This window comes from Branchiostoma floridae, chromosome 11 (assembly GCF_000003815.2).
Source record: "Branchiostoma floridae strain S238N-H82 chromosome 11, Bfl_VNyyK, whole genome shotgun sequence".
Classification (NCBI taxonomy): domain Eukaryota; kingdom Metazoa; phylum Chordata; class Leptocardii; order Amphioxiformes; family Branchiostomatidae; genus Branchiostoma; species Branchiostoma floridae.
The window spans coordinates 16,318,087-16,341,504 of NC_049989.1; the positions used below are offsets into that span (position 1 = coordinate 16,318,087).

The window sequence follows — 23,418 nt, forward strand, 5'->3', positions numbered from 1 at the left end:
GCAGTTGTTTTCCCACACAACAAATAGAAAAAATAAAGTTCTGAAGCACATGTAAGTTCAAGTACATTGCTACAACCTTGAGGTGTTATTGGAGTGCTCAGCCTTTCCTTAAACGTCTTATACTGGGTGATGTCTTAAAGTTTCTTTTCAGGACCTGGCTCCATCAAAATTGTCCATTTCTTTACACAAGCATCCTTATGTATTGCCAGATTGTAGTAATAGTACTTCTGTATGCTGAAATGGCATGGCATTTCAATCCGAACCAATGAATTCTTTCATCAGTCAGCGTGCTCTTCTAACTATATTACCGTCTTTGCCACGCACATTGGTGACGCACATTGAATTCCATCTCAATTGAAGTCAGTCAGAAGTCAAAAATGCATCAGTAGTTGACTATAGTCATTACTACTTTCAGGTTCAAATCAATGTCAAGTCTGCAAAGAGCTGTGGACACTCTAGAAATGTGGTCAATATCAATCTTGAGGTAGGAACGCTTGGGTAGAATGTCAAGTACATTGACGTACATGAAAAAAAAGTTTTGCATGCTTGCTGAATGTTGTATGACGTCGTCTCTGAGAATACAAATTTCATATGACTCTGTTGATATCTGACTGGGGCATGGACAAAGATTGCAACACTGTTTCAGGGCTCAACCTTTTTGGCACATGTGTTCCTGGTGTCTTTCGCATTTACCGTTAAACTTTTGAAATCAAGTCATCAAAGCTAGTCAAAAATGATATTTTCAACAATCAGGTTTGGACAAGTCCACTAGTACGATTGTCCTGAGCGAGTGAAAGGGCAAAAAAAGTGCATGTCAGGCAAGTAAGATTTTTTGATTAGGCAGATAAATTTTGATATACATGTGCTTGTTACTTTTTAGTCATGGCATCAAGCATTGTTTAACACAGAAAAATTGCCAAAAGAATAGTAAAAGAATTTCATTACTGGTAGTAAAAATATAAAGAAGAATATTTTTTTAGTTTCGCGCAAGCAAAATGTTTCTTCGGACAAGTAAATTTAATGTACTTGCCTGATAGCTAGGACAAGTGAATTTTAAAACTTGTTAAACCCTGACAATATAATTATGATTTGACAATTTTATCATTGGATGTTATCAAGGTCATAAACTTAAAAAGGCAGTGTTCGTTTCCAGTTTCCCAATCACTGTAGTCCCCACAAAGCCAAGCTAATGGTTCCTGATCTAATTAGTGTGAACACTAATTGCATTAGCCTGTCCATACGTTAACATGTCTGCTTCGGCATCTTGAGTGCTTTTGTATGTAAAGGCTGATTGCTCAATGACCAGTGGTCTGCATCTTTTAGAACCTTTATGGATGAGATTTGTAATTTTACCGGACACTTTATTTGAGCCTTGGGGTACTGTGCTTGACATTATTCCATACTACGAGTACTACTACTGTCAGTCAGACTTAGGACAACTACTGTGTAACAGAAGAAATAACAGTTTCAAGTTAAAAAAATAATCAAAGTACATTTGTATTTAGAACGAACAGTTGGGAATCAATGTTTAAGAATGTTTATTTGCAGTGGGTTTTTTTATCAGCTGCAAGCTGTATGCACCACACTATTTCTTTAAATTTGTTTTTCCAATTCTCCCAGTCACTGTAAACCAATTCGGCTCCTATTCTTCCATACCCAGTGTACGATAACCCACGCATGCGTACAATGTCATGTATGTTTTAACCGCAAATTGAAACAAACTGTATTTTAAAACAGGTGACAAGTCAATAATGATGAATGGGAGAACCAAGTGCTTTAAGGTTTTGCGTGGAAATGAGCAGCCAGTATTGATTAGTTTTGTAAGAGATTAGCGGAAGGAGACATGAACTGGAACCAGTCTTACAATGTAAGCCTATAGAGTAGGTAATCTTTAGCATGTTATGGATGCATATGGTACAGAAACTGCATAATTGTATCCTGTTTTCTGTAATCAGATTCTTTGTCACTGACTGTAGCCTCTGCATCTAATGTATTTGGAAGTATGTCTAAGATAGACCAGATAGTGAGTGAGTGACATATTATTCCAGTTGTGCAGGCTTCGTTGAATAAAATACATCCGAAAATAGTTTCATCAGGTTGGTAGAATATAGGATGAAGAAGTCTGAGAGACATCGAAACGTAAGCAATGTAAGTACCTACTGGTTGTGTAATAAGAATTCTCCTTCATCGAATAAAATACAGTTTCGTGAAACGTAATGAAGTTGATAAAGTGTTATGCGTGCTGACCCGGTACTTCTGGAAATGGTGGACCATGGCCTTTAGCCCCATCACTGAGCAATGTGTGAATTCCCTGCAGTGTTGATATGGAAGGAAGTCTTGTATTGAATTATTTATGCCCTGTGGTGGGTCCCTGTTTCCCTTAAAGTCTGACCTGGACAGGAGCCTACCATTAAGACAATCCACAGAAGTGTCCATTGTGCCTCGCCGGCTTACACTTTAGTATCGTTAATTATAAAGGGCAAGGAAACAAAGCTGACATCGATGAATTACTTTTAAACGTGGTTAAGTCCCAGGCCTGAACTACACAATGTATGATGGTGAGGAAAACTGGAGGCTTGTGGACTCAACCTCAGAAGCAGGTGTTATTTTCTTGATTTTGATTAAAACAAACCAAATTTGTAAAATTTTATGAGCATTCACAAGGAAATGAATTATGTATAAATTACTGTAACTGTCGTGTATTGTACCCATTTGAAAGTCACTTTACACAACTTTCCTCACTCCAATCAGGTTTGAAAATGAATATCTGACTTTGGTTAGGAAGGTGAAAGACCGTGGTGGAAGAAGAGGAGTGGGCTGTGCCCTTTAATAGGACACATGTTTGGAATTTAGGGTAGTGACCCACTGCTCTTACCGCCTTAAAAATGACAATAATTAGACTACCATCATCTACCTTTGCTGCTTACTTCTATTACAGTGACTCTTACCTTACAGTTAGAGTTTCAGGTATTTGAAAGTTAACCTAGATTTTATTGATCTCAGTAGTATGCATCCAGCACTTTTCACAGTTGCAAGATTTTTCCTGAAAGTTGGGAATTTGCCAAACGGGAAATGACTCCATCAAAATTTGACTGATTGTCAAGAGTCAGCATGAACCCTCCTGTCACATCTGAGGATGAACATCGATGTCAACAATCTGGAAATGCAGAGAGAGGTACGGCTTGGATCTCGCCTAGCGGGGAAAACATGATGCCGACGTGACAGGTGTAATCCACGCGCATGATTAATTGGGTAACAGGCGCATTGCGTGGCAGGCGAGGCACTGCTAATGGCACAAGGCACGCCACGCATGAAACCGACCGGAGAAGCCTCCGTTTTAATCTCACTTTAGAATTCTCTTGACTCGAGTAATCTCTCATCTTAGGAGAGAATTATGCCTGAGATTTTCCGCCTGATTGGATCAAAATTGCACAAGTTGCCTGGCGTCTATCTTCCGAAATTGACTTTTTTTCTATTGACGCCCACTTGTGTGGAAGTGCGTGAGCACACTACACGTAGTACTCCAGCACTAACAGTAATTGGTCTCGTTTGGTAGATTTGGATTAATCATATGGAAATACGAGACCCTGAGTTATGGCACATTGAGGATAACTACCCCCTCGTCTATAAGAATGGGATGAAATAATGGGGGAAACTGCCTCCATGGCACATCAATTTTTGATATCTAATAACGTAACCAGTGGTGTGGAATAATTTCAGTAATTCAAGATGTCCCTTTTTTCTGCAAGGTTACCTTGGTAGAGATCTCACAAGTTAGCAAGGTCTGACTTTTGTTGAAGAGGTTGGTGAAATTCTCCAAAGTACCCACGATTTGAGTGCAGGTGCACCCTCTACAAGATCAATTTTTCATCCAATTACTTGCTTTCTCCAGGGAGCTTGGGTCCCACCTATGTACATCGGATTTCTCTTCATAATTTCGATCTGTTTGATCGTTTGCCATTTTCCAATTTACCCGGGAAGTGAAATGTCCCAAACAGGGAATCTACTGGCTTTGCTGTGCCATAAAGTACTAAAAATACCACTCTGTTCTACTAAGGCAATGATGTTTTATGCTGTTGTCAATGACTAGATATATCAGATGAATTGATTTCCAATAATGGCACTGCTTTCTATTTGTTCCCATCTCCAATGGTGGAGTTGTTCAAGTCTTTCTTTGCTCGAGGGACAAGAGCTCAGTTATTGAATGAATTCCAGACGACTTAACAGCATCTGTGTTTGAATCTGTACAGCCAGTGTAACTGGCCTTCAGTGTAATTATAACACAGTACTCCAGCTTCTGTATCTAAATTTATATGATATGTATAGCCGGTGTACACCTTTAGTCGGTGTTATGCCTTTCAGTGTAACAAACCAGCTTCTGTGTCTGTGCCTGTATAGCCAGTGTAACCGTATTTCAGTGTAACACACTAGCTTCTGTATCTGTATTATATGTATAGCCAGTGTAACCACCTTACAACATAACACACCAGCTTCTGTATCTGTATAGCTTGTGTAAACATGCTTTGGCATAACACACGGTGTCACAGCATAAAGTTAAAGTTCATGCCAAACAATGTCACATCTACCCTTTGCACATCCAGCTGTAATCACTAACAAAACTACTACTACATGTAGAATATTTCATCTTCCTGGTAATTATAAGTGCCTGGCCAGCATAGTAAGTGCACCTCAAAGATGGCGACAATCACTGGGTGGATTCTAATTTGGCTTGATAGGGTTAGGCATGTTGGGCTTAATGGGAAGGAAATGGAGAATCTTCAAGAAAATGGAAAATCTTTAAGACTGCCAATCTGTGGCCACCAAGACTGATTAGTGTAATCTTTGTAACGTCTCCGCTGGCAAGAATTCTTAATTTGTGGCAGACAAGACCATAATTATCAGCATTGATGATATTTTTTCCCTGTCTTGCCTGATGGAAGCAAATGAATGTGCTTGTGGGAAGCTAACCAAATTTTCATTGGCAAGACATCTCAATTTGAGGCAAGAAAAATGTCTCTACTGGCAAGAATTCTTTATTTGTGGCAGTAAAGACCATAATTATCAGCATGATGCCACTATTTTTCTCTCTCTTACCTGATAAAAGCAAATGAATGTGCTTGTGGGAAGCTAACCAAATTTTCATTGGCAAGACATCTCAATTTGAGGCAAAAAAGGCGTCTCTACTGGCAAGAATTCTTTATTTGTGGCAGGAAAGACCAGAAGCATTGATGCCACTATTTTTCTCTCTCTTACCTGATGAAAGCAAATGAATGTGCTTGTGGGAAGCTAACCAAATTTTCATTGGCAAGACATCTCAATTTGAGGCAAAAAAGGCGTCTCTACTGGCAAGAATTCTTTATTTGTGGCAGGAAAGACCAGAAGCATTGATGCCACTATTTTTCTCTCTCTTACCTGATGAAAGCAAATGAATGTGCTTGTGGGAAGCTAACCAAATTTTCATTGGCAAGACATCTCAATTTGAGGCACGAAATGTGTCTCTACTGGCAAGAATTCTTTATTTGTGGCAGGAAAGACCATAAGCGTTGATGCCACAATTTCTGTTTTTCTTGCCTGATGGAAGCAAATGAATGTGCTTGTGGGAAGCTAACCAAATTTTCATTGGCAAGACATCTCAATTTGAGGCAAGAAAGATGTCTCTACTGGCAAGAATTCTTTATTTGTGGCAGGAAAGATTATGATCATCAGCATTGATGCCACTATTTTTCTCTTTCTTGCCTGATAAAAGCAAATGAATGTGCTTTTGGGAAGCCAACCAAATTTTTTCATCAGCAAGACATTGTAATTTGAGGCAAGAAAGACTGTAGGTAGCTGCATTGATGCCCCCATCTTACTCTTTTTGCCTGATAAAAAGGAAATGAATTTGTGGGGAGGTGACTAAATTGTTCACTGAAACTGTTGATCCTTTTGTAGACATTGAATAAAGCAAGATAGAAATAGCTCTTTTATACAATTTTACAACTTTTCTCTCAAGAAAAATCCTGCTCAAATGACATGTTTAATGTCCAGGTGCCACCTTTTCAAGGACAGCAGACTGGATTCATGGTCCCTCGCTGACACGTAATAGTTTACAGTTCAATGCTATAAATGCTTTGTCCGGATGTAAATTATTCAAAGACCTATTTGGTGAGTGCCTTCAAAATATCTGGTCTCTGCAGCCAGTCTTGAATAATTGAGAAGACCCTGCCAGTGGAACCATATGTTTTTGTCAAGAATGAAAAATTGTTCAATCGTAAACTAGTTGGTTGGAAGGTCAGTTGATTTCATCAGAATAAAGTGTGGATGTTGAAAAATGTTTTTAGAAACTAGGTCTCCCTTGAAGACATGTAAAGGTGTGCAAACAGAACCTGTTGGGGACTTTAACCTCCTACGGGGTATCGTTGTTGATTGAGTCTCCGTGTTCCCAGCTATAAACTCAAGATCCTTTGGATGGATTTGTACATTAATGTACTTTTTTGTGTCATCTGGTAGAATGCAGAGATGATACCCATTGCCTTATTGGGCACCGTAGTATTTCTAAGTAAATTACTAATGAAAAAACTGGAGGACACCCCCATCTTGAAGGTGTGGTACAGTCCACAGCTGGGGCCAGGAAGCTTATATTAGGGGCAATTACCTTTTGTCCAAGCAGAGGTTAGGCTTGGACTGGCTACACTGCCTTGGTTTTAATAGTGCTGGAATAAACAACTTGTGGACATAAATGGAAATGGGTTTTCAAATTCAAGGAAATTGTTATTTCTTGTAAAGAGGGTAAAAAAACACCTTATCCCACACTGTTAAACACCATAATTACTTCACTGAGGTTTTTGTCCCGCGGACTTGTTTTTTATCATTTTTTATGCACCTCAATGCGTTAGAAATACATTTGTACTCTCAGCCTGGGGCTATAACTTTGTGAACAGTAACTTTGGAGAATATGCAATGACTTCCACGAAAATGGCACTGTTCTTAAGTGATAAATTCCAAGTTGTTGCCAACAGAACGTCTTCAGAGGAGCGCTGTAATGATTGTGAATCTGGTTGGTACTTCACTGTAGACCAATTACTGTGATTGGCTCGCCGTCGGCGGATGACAAAATACAGCAGGGCTGTATTGTGAAGTCCAGGCATGTTATCAAAGCCTTGTGCATGTTTGAAATGGAAATAAGGCTCTTGATTAAGACGAATTGTCCCCGAAAGTGGTTCTCTGCCAAGGCCTTATGGTTATGGTCTTGGAATTCAAAAGAAACGCAGTGCTTCATTTCAGCAAACTTGTTTGGTAAAGTCTGTTTGGTCACGCAGTAATGTCTTTGAAGACAGTAATACATTCTCGTGAGTTGCAAGAGGAATAACAGCATTTACAATGTAGGAGTCCATTTAAAGTCATAATGGGGTATTCATTTTCAGAAGAAAATGAGGGAGAATACATTGTACTAATATGGCAAATTTGTAGACAATGTACAATGTATTTTGGCATGTATGTGCCTCTGGCCCCTCAAAATTTGTCAAATGTAGTCATGATTCTTTGCATGGCATACTAGTATACAAAGCTTCAAATTGTAACCCTGTATGCTATGTGAATGTAGGAAGAAGCTTCAAGTCGAAATTAATCGAAATCATATCACAGTTGAGAGATGAAAAAAACACTCAATGGTACAGTAAGATCAAGTTTGGAATCTTTGAGCTCAAACTTTGTAATGAAACTCTGACAAGATTACATTTTGTCATGACTACAGTCCAAATATACAGCCTAGCTTTGTGAAAAGTAATGTTTAAGCGCCGGCATCTGATTCTGTGCAGCATGATTGTAAAATGAAAATCGCCTCGTTGCAAATGAACGACTGGGTAGAGACATGTGGAGCATAAAACGAATGTCAGTACATTTATATTTGTACATTTCCAGTAAAAGAAGTCATGCGTATTGGACTATGACGTGTGAGTGATATCTCCATTTATTCATACTTTTCTATATGTCAAAATCTATCTGCAGCCCATAAGGTATACAGAATAGAAGACAAAGGTTATTATCCTCAACGATTTACTTCGCTATAAAAAAAAAGAAAAATTGTTACAGTTTCAGTGGATGAAACCTAACCCCAGGAACATTAGCTTGCTGATGGGGGGTTCTGTCATGATTGTGAATTTCCAGACAAGCAGATTAGGCGCTCATCTTTCCCTGACAGACAGCAAGCCTCTCCAGCCAAGAACATGACGCGGAAATTTGCATGTAAATCCGCTCCCTTCCTCACGTAAAATCCTCGGACCATTTTCGAAGCCACGTCGGCACCCAGCTGCGAAGATTATACGACAGAAGCTCGTAAATTTGCGACCGTTTTGCCGTGGCAGCAGATTCGAAGTGATCACCGAGCAGGTGCCTGAGGAGGATTGCAATTTCCTGCCAGCTATTAGAAGCAACTATGTAGCAGTTCCACCTCATTACAACACTGATGAAGTGCCCCGCAGTTAGAACCTATTCTGTGGGAGGCGCATCAATTCCAAGAAAACTGGCGCGGAATCTTATCCGGGATTCAACTTCTGTCTGAAGAATCAGCCAGCCAAGAAAAAGAGACGTTTCCACGACAGTCTGTTGATGATCTTCAACTTGGCTGTTTTCATCATGGCATGCATTATCGACTTGTAGAAGCTGCTCATCTTTTAAAAATGGTGAAATGTTTTTGGTGTTGAAGAAGTAAAGAAAGTTTCAGCAATAATGGTACACGTGTGTCTCTCAAAATATTTTCCTTGTTCTTGTCATCCCCTAAATTCGTTGACAAAACAAAAACTATCCTGCCCCCATCAACTTTTGAAAGCTTGCCATGTCATAAGTACGCCAGGCCATGTTGATTTGAGTATATCAAAGAAAGGTTTTCCCAAAAATCAATTACCTTCATTGTGAAATCTAACTGGTCATTAGGACGATTGAACAATGACAACACACATGCATAGAATGGTATACAGAGCAATAGATTATTTCCATGTTCTGCGATATTAGTATCTGTTTTTGAATTCTGATATTTTCTCGGCGATTTGAGGCATTTGCCATTTTGCAGATATACACGTACATGTATGTACAAATTACATTTATTTGTAATCGATAACTTTACTGTTTACAGATTTACTTTGTAACCCAAAACGTCTAAGTGGCTCCAACAGCCTTGTTTTGCGGTGAACTCTAAGTAAATAAAAAAAAAAGATCTAACATATTAGAGAAAAACTGCTTCCCCACACACTTACATGATGACAGATTGATGGTTTCCATAAGAGCGATTTTGCAGAAGATTTAATCAGTTTATGCTGGTTTTCCGCACCTTAGAAATGGAACCTAAAGGCATACAGATATATAACTGGTGACAGTGCCTGCATACAAATTGCTGGTGGTCTCCCTGTGGCAGTCAATTCCCATTTTCCTGGAGTCCACAAATTTGTCAAACCTACGTTACTATTGGTGGCAGTATTCATCAGTAGTCCTAGCACACTGATCAACTGTAACACTGCACCAAGTAACTTCTATTCTTACTTAGGCCGTGTTGGTCCATTATATGGTTGACATCCTATGGGAACACCAAAATGGATGCAAGCATGCAAAGAAAATAAAGTTTGGCCATGTGATATTATAAACAGCTACTCCAGTGCTGCTTGCCTGGAAAGCTGGTGTGTTACACAAATGGCGGTTATACTGGCTATACAGATAAAGATACACATTATACTATTTAGCATGTTATTCAAAATTTTGCACTTGCAATCGATTTTTGCATTATCTCTTTATGTCAATCATAGAACGATAGTGTAAATTCTTTGGGGATTTACACCTGTATCTTGTTTCATGCTTATAAAACTGTTGTGATTTGATAGCGGTTTGAAACGTCTTGGTGTGTCGGATTCATCTCAAGGGTGTCCCTCCATTATTGACAGCCATAAAACACAATTAAGTGTAGTCTTCCTCGTATCTAGGACTAGTCATAAGTAATTTCACACTTCACTAAGTCCTAATTCAGTGTATTGTCTAGAGTATTTGTGTATAGTAATGGGATATGAGATGTAAGCAGTATCATAACCAGATAGGCATAAGAGCAGAGTGAAATGCATAATTCTGCATATTATAAGCTTGTAATAGAATGCTCCACACAGATAGGAATACCCATAATGATTGATGTACCAACAAAATTTCTCAGTTTTCAAGTCACTCAAGTTAAAAAGGATCGTGAAAAGATTTTAACAACAGAAACGAAAAGGATTTTGTACAGCATGTAAGGAAATTCATTCCATTGTGAATTTCATAAAGTGTGTCTTCAGATTTTGCACAGCGTGTAAGGAAATTCTGTCCATTGCGAATTTCATAAATTTAAGTGATGTGTGTGGCTTCAGTTTTTAGAGTTATGTATTATTTTGTATTGCTAGTGTGTTATACCATGTATTAAGTGATGTGTGGTCACGGTACAATTTGTACTGCTTTATGATTGTGTTACATTATTATATAGTAATTTAAACTCTGTGGCTATACGCACACTGTATGCACCTAAGTGAAAAAAAGTCCTTCCCGCACCGAACGGTGCATCAGGCAGCACCCATCTCCATTACTGTCGCCCTTGGGCCACACAGCTTTGTGCAATCACTACAGCAAGGAACTATTCCACTGGCAGTGTTCAACTACCATACTTTTTCCCAAGTGCTGAGTGCTAAGCAGAAAAAGCAGCATGTACTATAATTTCTAAAGTCTTTGGTATGACTTGGCCGGGATCAAACTCACACGTACTGACTGCAAGGCGATGACTCTACCCACTTTGCAATTCAGGTTCCTATAGGTAGCATAGATAAAGCTCCACAAGTTTTATATTGTTTGATGCCTGCTTCGAATAAATGATATAGTTCCTTAAACTCAAAATTCACAGTGGATTACAAGTCTTTAAGTATTAACATCAACTCCACTGATGGATATTGTAGCCCCTATAATTATATTTTTTCATCCATGCCCAGGGCACTAACTCACCAGTTTTAAGGTATAAAATAAGAGTTTTGCTTGTGGAGGACTGCCAATTCTGTCAGAGGTGATGGAATCGCAAGGAGATAAAAGTTTATGAAGAAGTGTTCATGTTTTCTGCATTTTTCAACTGTTAGATCATCACTTTTATGATAACTAATTGTAATTCTATTTTCGTTCTGCCAGTGTAAAGCTTCTGGACAAAAAAAATAAGATGATAAATCCATAGAGGCTTAGTCACGTCAGAACTGTTGGTACCTGTAAGAAATGTCTATAATTCTGTTTTACTTGGTAGGAAAAATTATATTGTTTTTGCTTTGTTCTTTGAATTCTCCTTGTAGCCATACAGGGCTAAGAACTGTTAGGATATTTGCTGTATATTGTGAATATGAATACATTTTCTCAAAATTGGATACAATACAATATATTTTGTGTGAGTACAAAATTCTACCAAAAAATTATGCTGAATTTTCGCGAAATGTTGCCCTCTGAGTTCAAAATGGGTTTGCGTTGTTGCATATGAGTGTGACATATTACTGGAGTTGGGATGAAGTTTGTATAGATCCCTGATGTACAGATCCTGGTAGAAAAGTGATTAGGCTTCCATAATCAATGTTACATGTAATTCATCATCTACCATGACACTGTCATTTCCTGTAACATGTGCGTGGAAAATCTAATTGTGGGTTCCTGGGGAATGATCTGAATTAGAAACTTGTACTTGTGTGATATGTTATTATCAAAGGTCCCATCGCACCACAGCATATTAATGTTGTTGTCAGTTTAATGGTGTATGTTACCCTGCAAGAATCATACAGTAATTTTCAGGAGTTTACATGTGTTCAATCTATCAAACTCTTGACAGGTATGCAGTAACTGTTTTAACTACTGTAAATTTCTTTAATAACTTTGCATAGAGTAAATTTCTTGCAGGGAGAAAATGGCATCTTAGCAGGCAGCATTTTAAGTTCAAGGTTGAAACAAGGTCAAAAGTATTTTCATGGTGGTTTGAAGTTCACAGTGAAGAGGTCACTGCCCAAACCACAAATATAAAACCGCCACTAAAATTTCAACATTTACAGTGTAAAAGTTGCAGAAGAAGCAACTTTTATGACTAGCAAGTTGATTGGGAGTCTCAACAATTTGATATGCAATACAGTATAACATTCTTCATGTGGGGCCTAAAGGAATGCTCACATTTGATGGAAGGAAGAGCAAAATAAAAATATCAGGATGCACAGTTCAGCACCCACAAGCCCATAATTGCACATTTGATGGACACCCACTCAGAAAGATGGTGCCCAGACTTGGATAGGACTTAGTATAGATTCAGCCTGGTGGTGATGAAGTGAAAGCTGCGAGAATACTGAACAGTTTGTCAACCCTAACGTCACCTCCACAGCGTTGCTGGTGAAGAAGTATCATCCTTCATCATCGTTTGATCAATGAATACCTTGCAGCAGTGTATGTCAAGGTTTTAGCTATATATATATATCATGGATTTCTTTCCCTTTCAGTGCAAATCCTAAGGAGAGCCACCAGCTGGCAGAAGCCAATGAGAAGAAGAACCTCAAGATGAAGGAGGCCTTCGGCATCTCGGAAGGCTACGTGGACGGCAGCTCCTTCGACCCCGCCCGCCGAGCCAAGGAGGCGGAGGCCAGGAAACAACAGCAGCTGCAGCAGCAGCAGCAGAAGAAGTACAAGTGAGTTGGATGCAGTTAATCTAAAAGATGTCTGGTGTTTGAATTAATTTCTGTTTCAGTTTTAATGTATGCTGTCCAGGGTGCTGAAAGGACAGTAGTTGTTCATCAATGCCTTCGCTTTGACTTTGACGTTATTTGACAGAGGCAGTTAGTGTTTTTTACATGAAGATGGGATTCTAAAATGCCAATGATCTTCGGTATTCTCCATCAAACAGATTCCAATGTAGCAAAATGTTTTGAGTATTGCCCATTCACACGTTTTCACAGATAATTAGGTCCAGGTTCAGGTCCAGACCTGTAACTGTACGTGAATTTTCTTAACTGGTACCCCCCCCCCCTAGTAGAAGGGATGTAAGAACAACTGGATCGGCTTTTACAAACTGTATGTTCACTTGTTGTGTTGACTTTTGCACTCTTCCTTCCTTCTTCAATCCTAACTTCTCCACCTGCTTTCCTCAGTATGATCCGTGAGCCAAGCTCCTCTCCCTCACCACCACCTAAGAAGAAGAAGAAGAAGTCTGGAAGAGGTCGCAGCAGGTGATTATCAGCATCATGTCTGAATTTCCACCAATTTGGCCATCCCCGGGCTTACCATTAACGATTAACAGTACAGTTGGTATTTTAGCGAAGGCTCTCAACAGAGAATACATGTTATGTAATGAATCACAGGGGCAATGGACATGAGAGAAATTGATTTTTAACTGTTTGAGTCCCTCTAGACGTTTTAGTTTTTCCTAGGGAGAAACAATAGTTTTATTGTGCTATAGCAAATTTGGAATGATGTGAAGGAAAATTATTTGTATTTCCAAAATAAAATGATATTCAGCACAAAAAAGCAAACAGGACAACATGCATATAGTGGTTCTTAGGTGCACTTCTTGAATCCTCCTTGATCAGGAATTTTGTTCATCCTTGAATGTAGGACTATCTATGTGTACACCACTTTTTCTTTTTGCATTGCACACCCATATCACAATCAAGAGACATGAAAATTACTACCGGTAGAACCAAAATAGTCACCTATTTTGATTTTGTGAATACCGTGGGCCTCCCTGTGCACTCATTACCACAATGGAACTCACACTTTGTAAAATGCATGCCTAATGTCTCTTGATTTTGACATTTTCCAAGCAAAAAACGGAAAAATGGAGTTGTGAGGAGGTAAGGTGTTATTGCTTAGTTTTCCCCACACTTTTCTTGATTTTCCTTACTCTTAATTGGCTTGCGCACAGTCTAGTAAATACCTATCGTATCGTCAAACACGGCCAATATCATTCCGAAAATAGTTTACTCAGGTTGGTAGAATATAGGATATAAGAGAATTCTTGTACACAACCACGTTAAACTTACTTGCTTACGTTTCGATGTCTATCAGACAACTTCCTCTTAGCTTCTGACTGGAGTTCTGCTTCTCGAAGCTATATGAAGCCGATGAAGGTGGCGCTTTTCAGCGAGAACACTATCCCAAATGTGGCCAAGTTTGTATCCCCCCTCGGGATAGTGTTCTCGCCGCAAAAGCGACACCTACATTGGCTACATATAGCGGCAAGAAGCAGAACTCCAGTCAGAAGCTCTAAAGGAAGGTTTCTGATCGACACCGAAACGTAAGCAAGTAAGTTTAACCTGGTTGTGTACAAGAATTCTCCTACATATGGCCAATATCAGTTTGTGTCATCTAAGATTAATTTGGTCTGTTGATAGCTAGTAAACCTGATCCAATGTCTTAAACTAAAGCATTCTATACGGTTTTATAAAGGTTAGACATCCAGGTCTACATATAATATTCAAATACAATTCAATCTCTTCAACTGGATAAATAACGAGATATACTTCCATTTTGTATCCAGTTGTAGAGATTGAATTATATTTGGAATATAGCATTCTATGCCCTAAAATTGAATGAATGATATATAGTTAGATTCTTTATTCCAAAAATCATGCAACTAACCTGAAGTCCTCCATTGAAATTCTGAAATCCTACTGGTTAATATTTTTTTAAATTAAATTGTAGTAAATATTGGTCATGACATTGATTATTAATACCGGGTAATCAGAAACATCAACTATAATTGTCTTTTACAAGTCTTTGCCATAAAATGAACTGCAGAATTTTTTTTATTAAGCATATTTCATTGAGTTAATCTCGCAGGAAATCTTTGAAACAAGAGATTAATTATTAGATACAATCCCTGATGTGAAATTGCTTCCTTTTCATTATAGCGTAATCTCGAATAATGACTTACCAATCAAAAAGGGAAATCCCTCTGAATTTCCTGTTATTACAGATTGTCTGACATATAGAGACAACGGGGTCAATCAGGTTCTTAACCTTTGACATCTGCAGTGACCTTTCTGCTCCAATGAGAAGACCTTTTGAGATGATAAGCCTGTCTGTGCATTATAACAAAGTTTGAAGGTCAAAGTTTGGGTATTACTGCACAATCGTGATTTGTTGGTGGGTGGGTGTTATTAGATGAAAGGAAAAATGTCTTCAAACATGACTCTGGGGCATCTCAAGTACAAGACTATTTAATAAGGATGATATCCATTTTTCAGCTTCTGCCAAATCCAGAAGTCTTCCTCTTGTAGACAATGTTAGAGGAAAGCTGGAAGTTTACAAGTACTTAGGCCGCACCAATTTTATTTGTTGTTTTTCAGATTTTTTCAGAAGAAAATTGAGTCGGTCGGTCAAAAAAAATTTTTTTCCCCAAAAAGTTAAGGGTACAAGAGATAGGACAGGAAAACCTCAACTTTCAACATTTAGGGGGTCCCTTGTAGCAAAGTCCAAAGTTTGAAGAAAAATGATAAACATACCATCCAAAATAAGCACATACATATGTACAGCTACTGTAATTTGAGGCCCATAGTTGATTTGACAAAGGAGAGGCATTGAAATTTTGTCAACACGAGGTGTGGCCATCAATTTGAAAAGTTTTTTTTTCCTCAAATCGGAAAAAATAGGGTCGGGAAATCTGAGAAACAACAAATAAAATTGGTTTGGCCTTATCCCCTTTGTAGTTCCATTTGTAGGGTTAAAATCAAGGTACTGGTAAGATCTTATGATGCAGACACACCGCTCATTATAGACCTCAACTGAATTCATGAAATCTTGTGTTCACCTAAAATGTAAGCATGATTGTAATTTTGCTTTTTAGTATCACCATAAAAATCTTACGATGCAAGTACTTTACAGTAAACTACAAATTTTTTACCAGCACTGCTCCAAAATATGCGCAGTCAATATGTGATACAAAAAGAGGATAATACAGCATCCACTTTATGAAAGTGAAATGCATTCCCAACTCCCAATGGCCTGCTGAGGTTCAGATAACGTTTCCATTCCGCTCAGGCACAGCTCAGTGAACTTTCTCTCAGTGTCTGAGTCAGAGTAACTTCCTCCAGACTTTAGTGAGAGATAGCCTGTCAGCATGGTTACTTAACCTTTCTTGAAGGGAACGTTCACTGCATAGAAAGATGAGGACTTTCTATTCAGTACTGACAGACTTGGCAGTCCTACAATACACCTGACATTGGAAATAATATGAATGTAGAAGATTTATTGTGACTTTCAGAAATCTTAATAATTATTTGACAAATTTTCTTTGGGGAATCATTTTTTACAGACATTGTTTCTTTTAGAAATCTTGATATATTAACAAAATACAGAGTCATTCGAACCAGTATCAGACAGTACAGTTTCAATATTACGTTTATGTTGAAATCGATGAATAACTGGAAGGAAAAATATGTGTTCTTTGGTTTTGCAAACACTTCTTTGAATTCCAATATTTCCCTATTGCAACATGCAAAAGTCATTTCCTTGCATGCACCATGTACATCAACCACCTGGCATAATTTTGGTGAAGCTACATGTACATGTAGCTACAATCAGAATGATGGTGAATTTTTGAAGTTGAATTTGCAACGATGCATGACTTTCACTGTAATATAGTCAGAATGCTGTGACATTGGACTTAGTAATTTCTGTTTATCTGGGATTGTCCAAGTTGTTTTGCTTGCTTTACGTAATGGTATTCCATTATAATGAATCTTCATCCATTATTGCTCAGTTATTTTTCAGCTTTTGAGGTAAAGGTTTGCTGGAATGCTGCTTAAATACAGTGAGGGGGTGTCATAAAGATGATAGTTGTTGTTAAGTGATTTGTCCAATGAAAGTGCAACATGTTGAAGGTAAACGATTGTTCTTGTTGGCCGTAGGTCACGGAGCTCGTCGCCTGAGCGTAAGGAGAAAAAGCGGTCTCGCAAGCACAACCGCGAAAGGTATGCACGACGTTCCCCCTCAACCCCATGACATCATCATGGACTTTGTAACCGCATTACAAACATCATGTGTCCTAATCTAACCATAGCTCCATATTGAAAGCTAACTCATGTAATATAGATTTCTATAAAGAAAGATGTATGAGTAAGAAGAATACAAGCGCCGTCCACCAAAAGTTTGGGAGAATTATTTTGCTAGCATTGAAGCATGTGTAAAAGAAGCCGATCCCTAAGACCATGTGTAAGTACACACAGGCTGTGTATAAATAATGATTGTGGTGTTGTCATTTTGTCAACCCAGTAAGCTAAAATGGGTGGCAAGTATTAACTGCCAACAGACTTGTGGTTGTATCGCAGCTCTTTCCCTGATTGTGGAAAAAACTGTTTTAGAAATGTTTTCTTATTGAAAAATGGTGAAGTTATAGTGGCTACTGACCGTTTCCAAAATCATATCCAGTTTTTTGAGTAACTGCTCTTTGCCATTACAGTGGCTATTTCCTGGCAAAATATATCAGTTGACAAAGAATGCATTTTGAGTGTACAAAACTTGAAGAAGGAAATGCTTAAAACTGAAGTCTACAGTCAGGGAATAAGTTGCTGTGTCCATGTGTGGACAATGTGGGCATTGGACAATGGTATGGACAATATCCTGGTATATACCATGGTCATTGTGCTCTTTTGATCTCGTCTCTGACATGACTGTATTGAATAAAGACCTTTTTTCTTTCATTTTTCTCTTGTGCTTCGATAGTCATTAATGTTTAGCAGGCTCATTATTTTCTACTCGATCCAAGGTAATACACTATATGTTTGTGCTGTCTTGAGCTAACGTTAGAGAAAGTGATACTTACGCTGATTCTAACTAGCGGCTAACAACCAATCATGGATGTGGATTGTCGTACACTTATCCCGTACCTCTTGTAGTTCAGCCAATCGTAGTAGAGTACACTCGGCAAGTCACATGCATGATCCAATCATACAACATTCCCCGTTGATTTGTGCACAGCTTGAATTTGTTGTTAAAACATATTCAGTATTTGGTATAGTTTTGAATTTTGATTGTTAAGTGTCCTCACTCTACGTTTCCATTTATTTTTCAGCTGCAGTCTGACTTTTTTTCCTTTGCTTATGTTTGAATTATGGTTTATATGTGTAACAGATTGATATTTTAAATGTGTCTTGATTTTAAACACATTTCGTAGTTTTCTAATATATATTTAGTAGGTACCATTTTGCTTTACAGCTTTGCTTATCGCAGATGTCATAATTGTGCATAGTTTATTGTGTAACAAAATTTATTTTGATGTGTCGGATTTTAATGTGGGCTAAAATGATAGAAGAACAAATCCATTGAAAAATATTTTTGGTGAAAAAAAAATACTGAGCGTAGAATATTATATCTACTAGTTAGTCTCTTGGAGCTGATAGACATGGGGTAAGACGCATGATAATAAACTAGTCAGGCTGTATTCAGTACTTGTCTGCATGGTCATTAAACACTATTTGCTTAGTAAACAAATCACTGCATGAATTATATTCCTGATATACAGGGAAACAGATGAAAGAAAAACAAGTTTAACAAAAGAAAATCATAACAAATTTATCATGATGTGCAAAAAGGTGTGCTTTGCTTTAATCTCCGTCCTGAGATAAGAGAGCTTGCCTTCTTTTTTGTTTTTAGTCTTTCTTAGAAAGACTTTCTAGAAAATTCATGTTTTATCATTGCCCTATGGCATTTGTTTAACCAGTTGCCTCCAGAAAAAGGCTTGTTCTCTTACCTCAGGATACTACTGCTGCAATCACCTCTTATTTTCTAAATAAATCCATTCTGCACATTGGGCATGATGCACCTGCTGCGTAGATTTAGAATCTAGTCTTTTTTTCACGTCATGAATTATTGGTGTATCTTTTAATTAGAATAATGCAGATTGAACTGTTTAGATAACAGGGTTTGTAATATTGCAGCATAGCTTCAGATTACGTGGTGCGTAACTCCAAATTGTGCCAACTTTTCGCCTATTCTTGATAATGTCATTAACAATACCATAGAGTAAAAAAAAAGAGAAAAAAAACATCAGTATCTTTCTTAAAAAGCAAAAGGTGCATCTCCAAATCTTAGACGTCGCAGCTTGAATCTGGATATTTAAAATTGCTCGTTGACGGGTGGCAAGGTTTGTTAAGAGCTTGGCCAGTCATGATCAGTAACTCATCAGTAACAAGCTTGCATGAAAGGTGCCAGTCAGTCGGTCAGTCCCGTTCGCCTGTTTCACCATGAATTACCAATCTCAGATCCCCATTATCGGATTTCTTGCTAAAGCTGCCTATAGGGAAGCCCTGAGTAAGTGCACCATCTAACTTCTTCCTCCATGTAGTTTTATTTTTGATCAGTAGTGCCAATAAATGGATGTATAACATAACTGTCTTTGCTGTCATGCTTTCCTTGTGCAATCCCAAATCTCAGTCGGCCCAACCATGTATTGCTACTACAACGTTTTGATTTTGATCGTCTTTTTCCTAATGCTTCTCTCCCTGCCACTACCCCCCTCCCCCTCCACCTTCCTCCTTGCCTGTTTGGGGTTTATGTCTCAGCGTGGTGAGTGGGAAAGCATGGTCTGCATGCCGGCAGGCAGGCATAGCAATTTGTCGCACACACTCCCATCATGCAGTCACATAATCATTTCTTCTCCATCAGCAAACCCCATGCACCAACTGAGACTAAGACCACCACCCTTCTCATCTCATTCAACCTTACCCCCCACCCCCATATTTCCATTCTGTGGCAATAGTGTCTTGTCTTAAAACATGGAGTAGAGTACGGAAGACGTCGCTAACGATCGCACCTCTGGTTTGTTTTACCCGTTATTTGCAGATCTGAGTCCCGCTCTAAGTCCGGCAGAAAACATAGGTATGTGGCTGATGATGACTCACCAGTGGTAATGTGTGCACTATTGAATTGTCTCTCGTTTTCTCAAACAAGTAGAACAAGTAAATGTCATGATAGGTTTTGTTTAATAGTAGAATCACAGGACAGTGCATGCAGCTATGCATACTTTTAGTTATTTTATACTACTAATGCCATGCTGATTCGAAATGTATGTATGACATTCCCCTGTGAACCCACAAACTGATGCAAGCATGCAAAAAATTAATTTTTGCAAAAAGAAATTGCCATTATTATTAAATTATATCTTCTTCCTTGACTTTGGCTTTCTGCGACATTAGTATCTTTTTTTCTGTTTTTTTCACCTTGAGGTACATGTATATACATGTATTTGCTCATTTTGCAACAGCTTTGAATGACTCACAGTATGTTATTCATATAATCGAATCAACATGTCCTTATATATTCCTTGATAGACTGTTTGTAAGCCTGCAATCTAGTATTTTTCAATAAAGAAATTATCTAGCAAAGGAATTCATTGCTTACTATATATACATGTAGTAGTATGGCTTGTTTCAAGGATACATGAAACATGTTACTTGTAATGTAGTGACTGTAAGCTTTATGTATAGATGTGTTTTCTTATGGTGTACAACAGTTAGGAAATATTACTTGTTTTTAACATCTTATAGTATATGCTAAGGTTAATTATAACAGATTCAGTATATGAAAAACAATGCGAAAGTTTCTTCTCTTTGGCCAGAATGAAATGACATCATCAATCTTGTAATACTGTACCTTTCTAACATAGCCTTTTTATCATTTCTTAGTCAAACTGATGGGAAAAACTTCAGCTAAGTCGATCTTGCCTTCCTCTATCGTGTTCTCCATGTCTCTGTGTCTACAGCGATTTCTCTTGTCTGTTGCCTTGTCAGATCCAAAAGTCCTTCCCCCAAGCGCAAACACAAGGAAAAGAGCAAGCGACGCAAGAGGTAGGAAACTCTTTTATAGTAATTATTGTGTTACTAAATATAAATATTTGTGTGGAGTGAAAACCAGTGTATGTTGTGGTAAGGTATACCATGGCATGATTTAGGGAATACCAGGAGTGGATACTGCAAGCAGTTCTTCTAATGCCTGTGGTTCTTAGAGTTAGGACTTCTCAAAGCTTGTTTCTTCGATGATTCTAGCTTTTTTTGCCTATGAGATAAACAGTATAGAGTTTTGGTCCCGGTGCGCTCACACAGCACTTGTATCAAGCTTGCATCACTGCGGGGTTCGAAAGATAATCAACAAAGTTTAGAGATAAAGAACAAATTTTCTTTCTTTTTGTGTATTTTGTTGTCTTCTAAGTCATACTTTTACGTATAATGCAATATCTAAATTATAAAAAATCGGAGAAAATACAAAAACAGTGACGCAGTGAACGAACCCCGCAGTGACACAAGCTTGACGCAAGTGCGGTGGTAGCACGCCTTTACGAGGGCCAGGTGCCTAAAATCTGCATCTGTTTTCAACAGGAAACGTATTTCCACCTTGAAAAGCATCACCATCCATACAGCACAAGGTGATAAACATTAGACAGAAACTGTGCATCTAGATGAGGTTTCCTTATCCTTGCATAGGAAAAAGTCTGATTTTTGCCCTTTTCCAATTCAAGAAGTATCAGTTACTGTACCATTTGATTCTAGGTTTGAATCTTGAAAAAGAAGGTAACACCGATTCTGTATTATCATAATGAAGAAATGCACAAAAATCACCTCCCTGCGGTCAAAATGGAAGAGTCTGTTCTGTTTTGAGGCTGCGCTGAAAACCCGTTGCTTGCTGTATCCTCTTCTGGTATGTGTGGTGTCATTCAAGATTCAACAAACACTGCAAAATGCAGTCTGAAGAAGGTACAACACTTCTAATGGGACCATAAGACTATGATTCCCAATGTAGTAGTGCCATCGGTAATAGGCTACGTCAAGTGTACATAAAATGGTCTCGTGCCACCTACTTTACACTTTGGCACAGTACTAACTCTGCACCCACACTTACATATGTATTGTTGCTTTTTCTCTCATGCTGACTCACGACGCAGCTTTGAGATTTGGTGATTTCCTTTAATACCTTGTTCCTTGTGGCTCTTCCCTGGTAATTCCAAGTGTTTTCTAGTTTTGTGGTGATGATGGTGATGGTTTAACAGCTTGTCAACCGCTACGACCACCCGATCGTTGTCATCTCTTCAATTTTTTCATAGCGTCCAACTAGTTAAAGTCTACTCTACCTCAGTGGATAACAAATCCCCTGTAAACTGTCTTAGATCTTTGTTAAGTGTTGGCGAGGAAATAATGGTTCCAGGGGCATCGCTATGCGTTGTTGCATGCCAGATAGCATTTCTCAGAGGTGCAAGGGTATGCCTTGCCAGATAATATACATGTACAGGTAGACATGTGCACTTCATCTCATATAGAGGGACTACAGCAACAGGATGATAAGGTCCAGATGTGGGCTACTTTTAGTCAAGTATCTCTAAGTGTGCTATATATATATATATGATGAGTCAGCTGAAACTGTCCTGTGACAGTTTTGTGTTCTCTTCTTAGAGACTGAGGAAATGAAAATGTGATTTTGGGAACATTTTGGAAGAAATGCTGTGGAATAATTTAACCTAACCTCGTATAAAACTGAATCCCAATACCATTATTGCTAGTATCTTTTGAACATGATGATTTGTTTAGGTAAATTACGTTAAGTAATTTGTCCTTTAATTTTGCTTTCTTAGCTTGCGTAAGATGATACAAATCCATTTGACACTCCTTTTTGTAGCGATAAGTAAAGCTTTTAGTCCGGCAGCATTTCTTCCAGATGTTTGACCTATCCGAGTGAAAGTCTCACAACATGTAGATGCTGTACCATGTTAAGATGAGAACCCTTCTGTTGCCCAGATCCCTGAGTAAGACGCCTCCGCGGAAGGAGAAACATGGGAAGAAGAAGAAGAGGAAGGAGCGCACCCCGACCCCCTCCAGCAGCTCCAGCTCCTCCGACTCTGACTCGGACAGCAGCAGCAACAGTAGCAGCTCCAGAAGGTCAGCTTCAACAGGGGTGCCTAAGCATTTGCACCAACCCTATGAGATTCGTATGTGACATGCACGAATCACTGTGCAAAAACGCACGAACCTTATGAAAATCACACGTATTACTATGCGAAAATGTACTGACTTTATGTGATTCACACAAATCACTATGTGACAGACACGAACCTTGTGCGATTTGCGCGAACCTTATGCGAAACCGGCCAACCACCGCAGTTCGCATAAGGTTTGTGCAAATCATATAAGGTTTATACATTTTCGCATAGTGATTTGTGTGATTTTCATGATGTCCGTATGTTTTTGCATAGTGATTGGTGTGATTTTCATAGGGTCCCGTACTTTTTTGCATAGTGATTCGTGTGATTTTCGTAAGGTTCATGTGTTTTCGCATAGTGATTCGTGCGTGTCACATAATGTTCGTACGAATCTCATAGGGTTCGTGCAAATGCTTACTAAATAGGTTTTGTTCAAAGGGGAACAAAACTTACAATGGAAAAAAACT

The 23,418-nt window shown here is 38.5% G+C and overlaps 1 protein-coding gene across 7 annotated transcripts in view; it reads left to right on the plus strand.

Annotated features, from left to right (window-relative positions):
• LOC118426496 (serine/arginine repetitive matrix protein 2-like) overlaps positions 1 to 23,418 on the plus strand; it is a 155,702-nt gene that overhangs the window by 119,488 nt on the left and 12,796 nt on the right. For 5 of the 7 annotated variants that reach the window (XM_035835938.1, XM_035835937.1, XM_035835939.1 and 2 more), the window contains 7 exons: positions 12,492 to 12,677; positions 13,137 to 13,214; positions 13,809 to 13,838; positions 16,896 to 16,958; positions 19,828 to 19,863; positions 20,775 to 20,831; positions 22,770 to 22,910. In XM_035835938.1, coding sequence (XP_035691831.1) covers positions 12,492 to 12,677; positions 13,137 to 13,214; positions 13,809 to 13,838; positions 16,896 to 16,958; positions 19,828 to 19,863; positions 20,775 to 20,831; positions 22,770 to 22,910 — 591 coding nt within the window. The remainder of the gene's footprint in view (positions 1 to 12,491; positions 12,678 to 13,136; positions 13,215 to 13,808; positions 13,839 to 16,895; positions 16,959 to 19,827; positions 19,864 to 20,774; positions 20,832 to 22,769; positions 22,911 to 23,418) is intronic. The other 2 variants (XM_035835940.1, XM_035835943.1) reach the window with 2 other exon arrangements.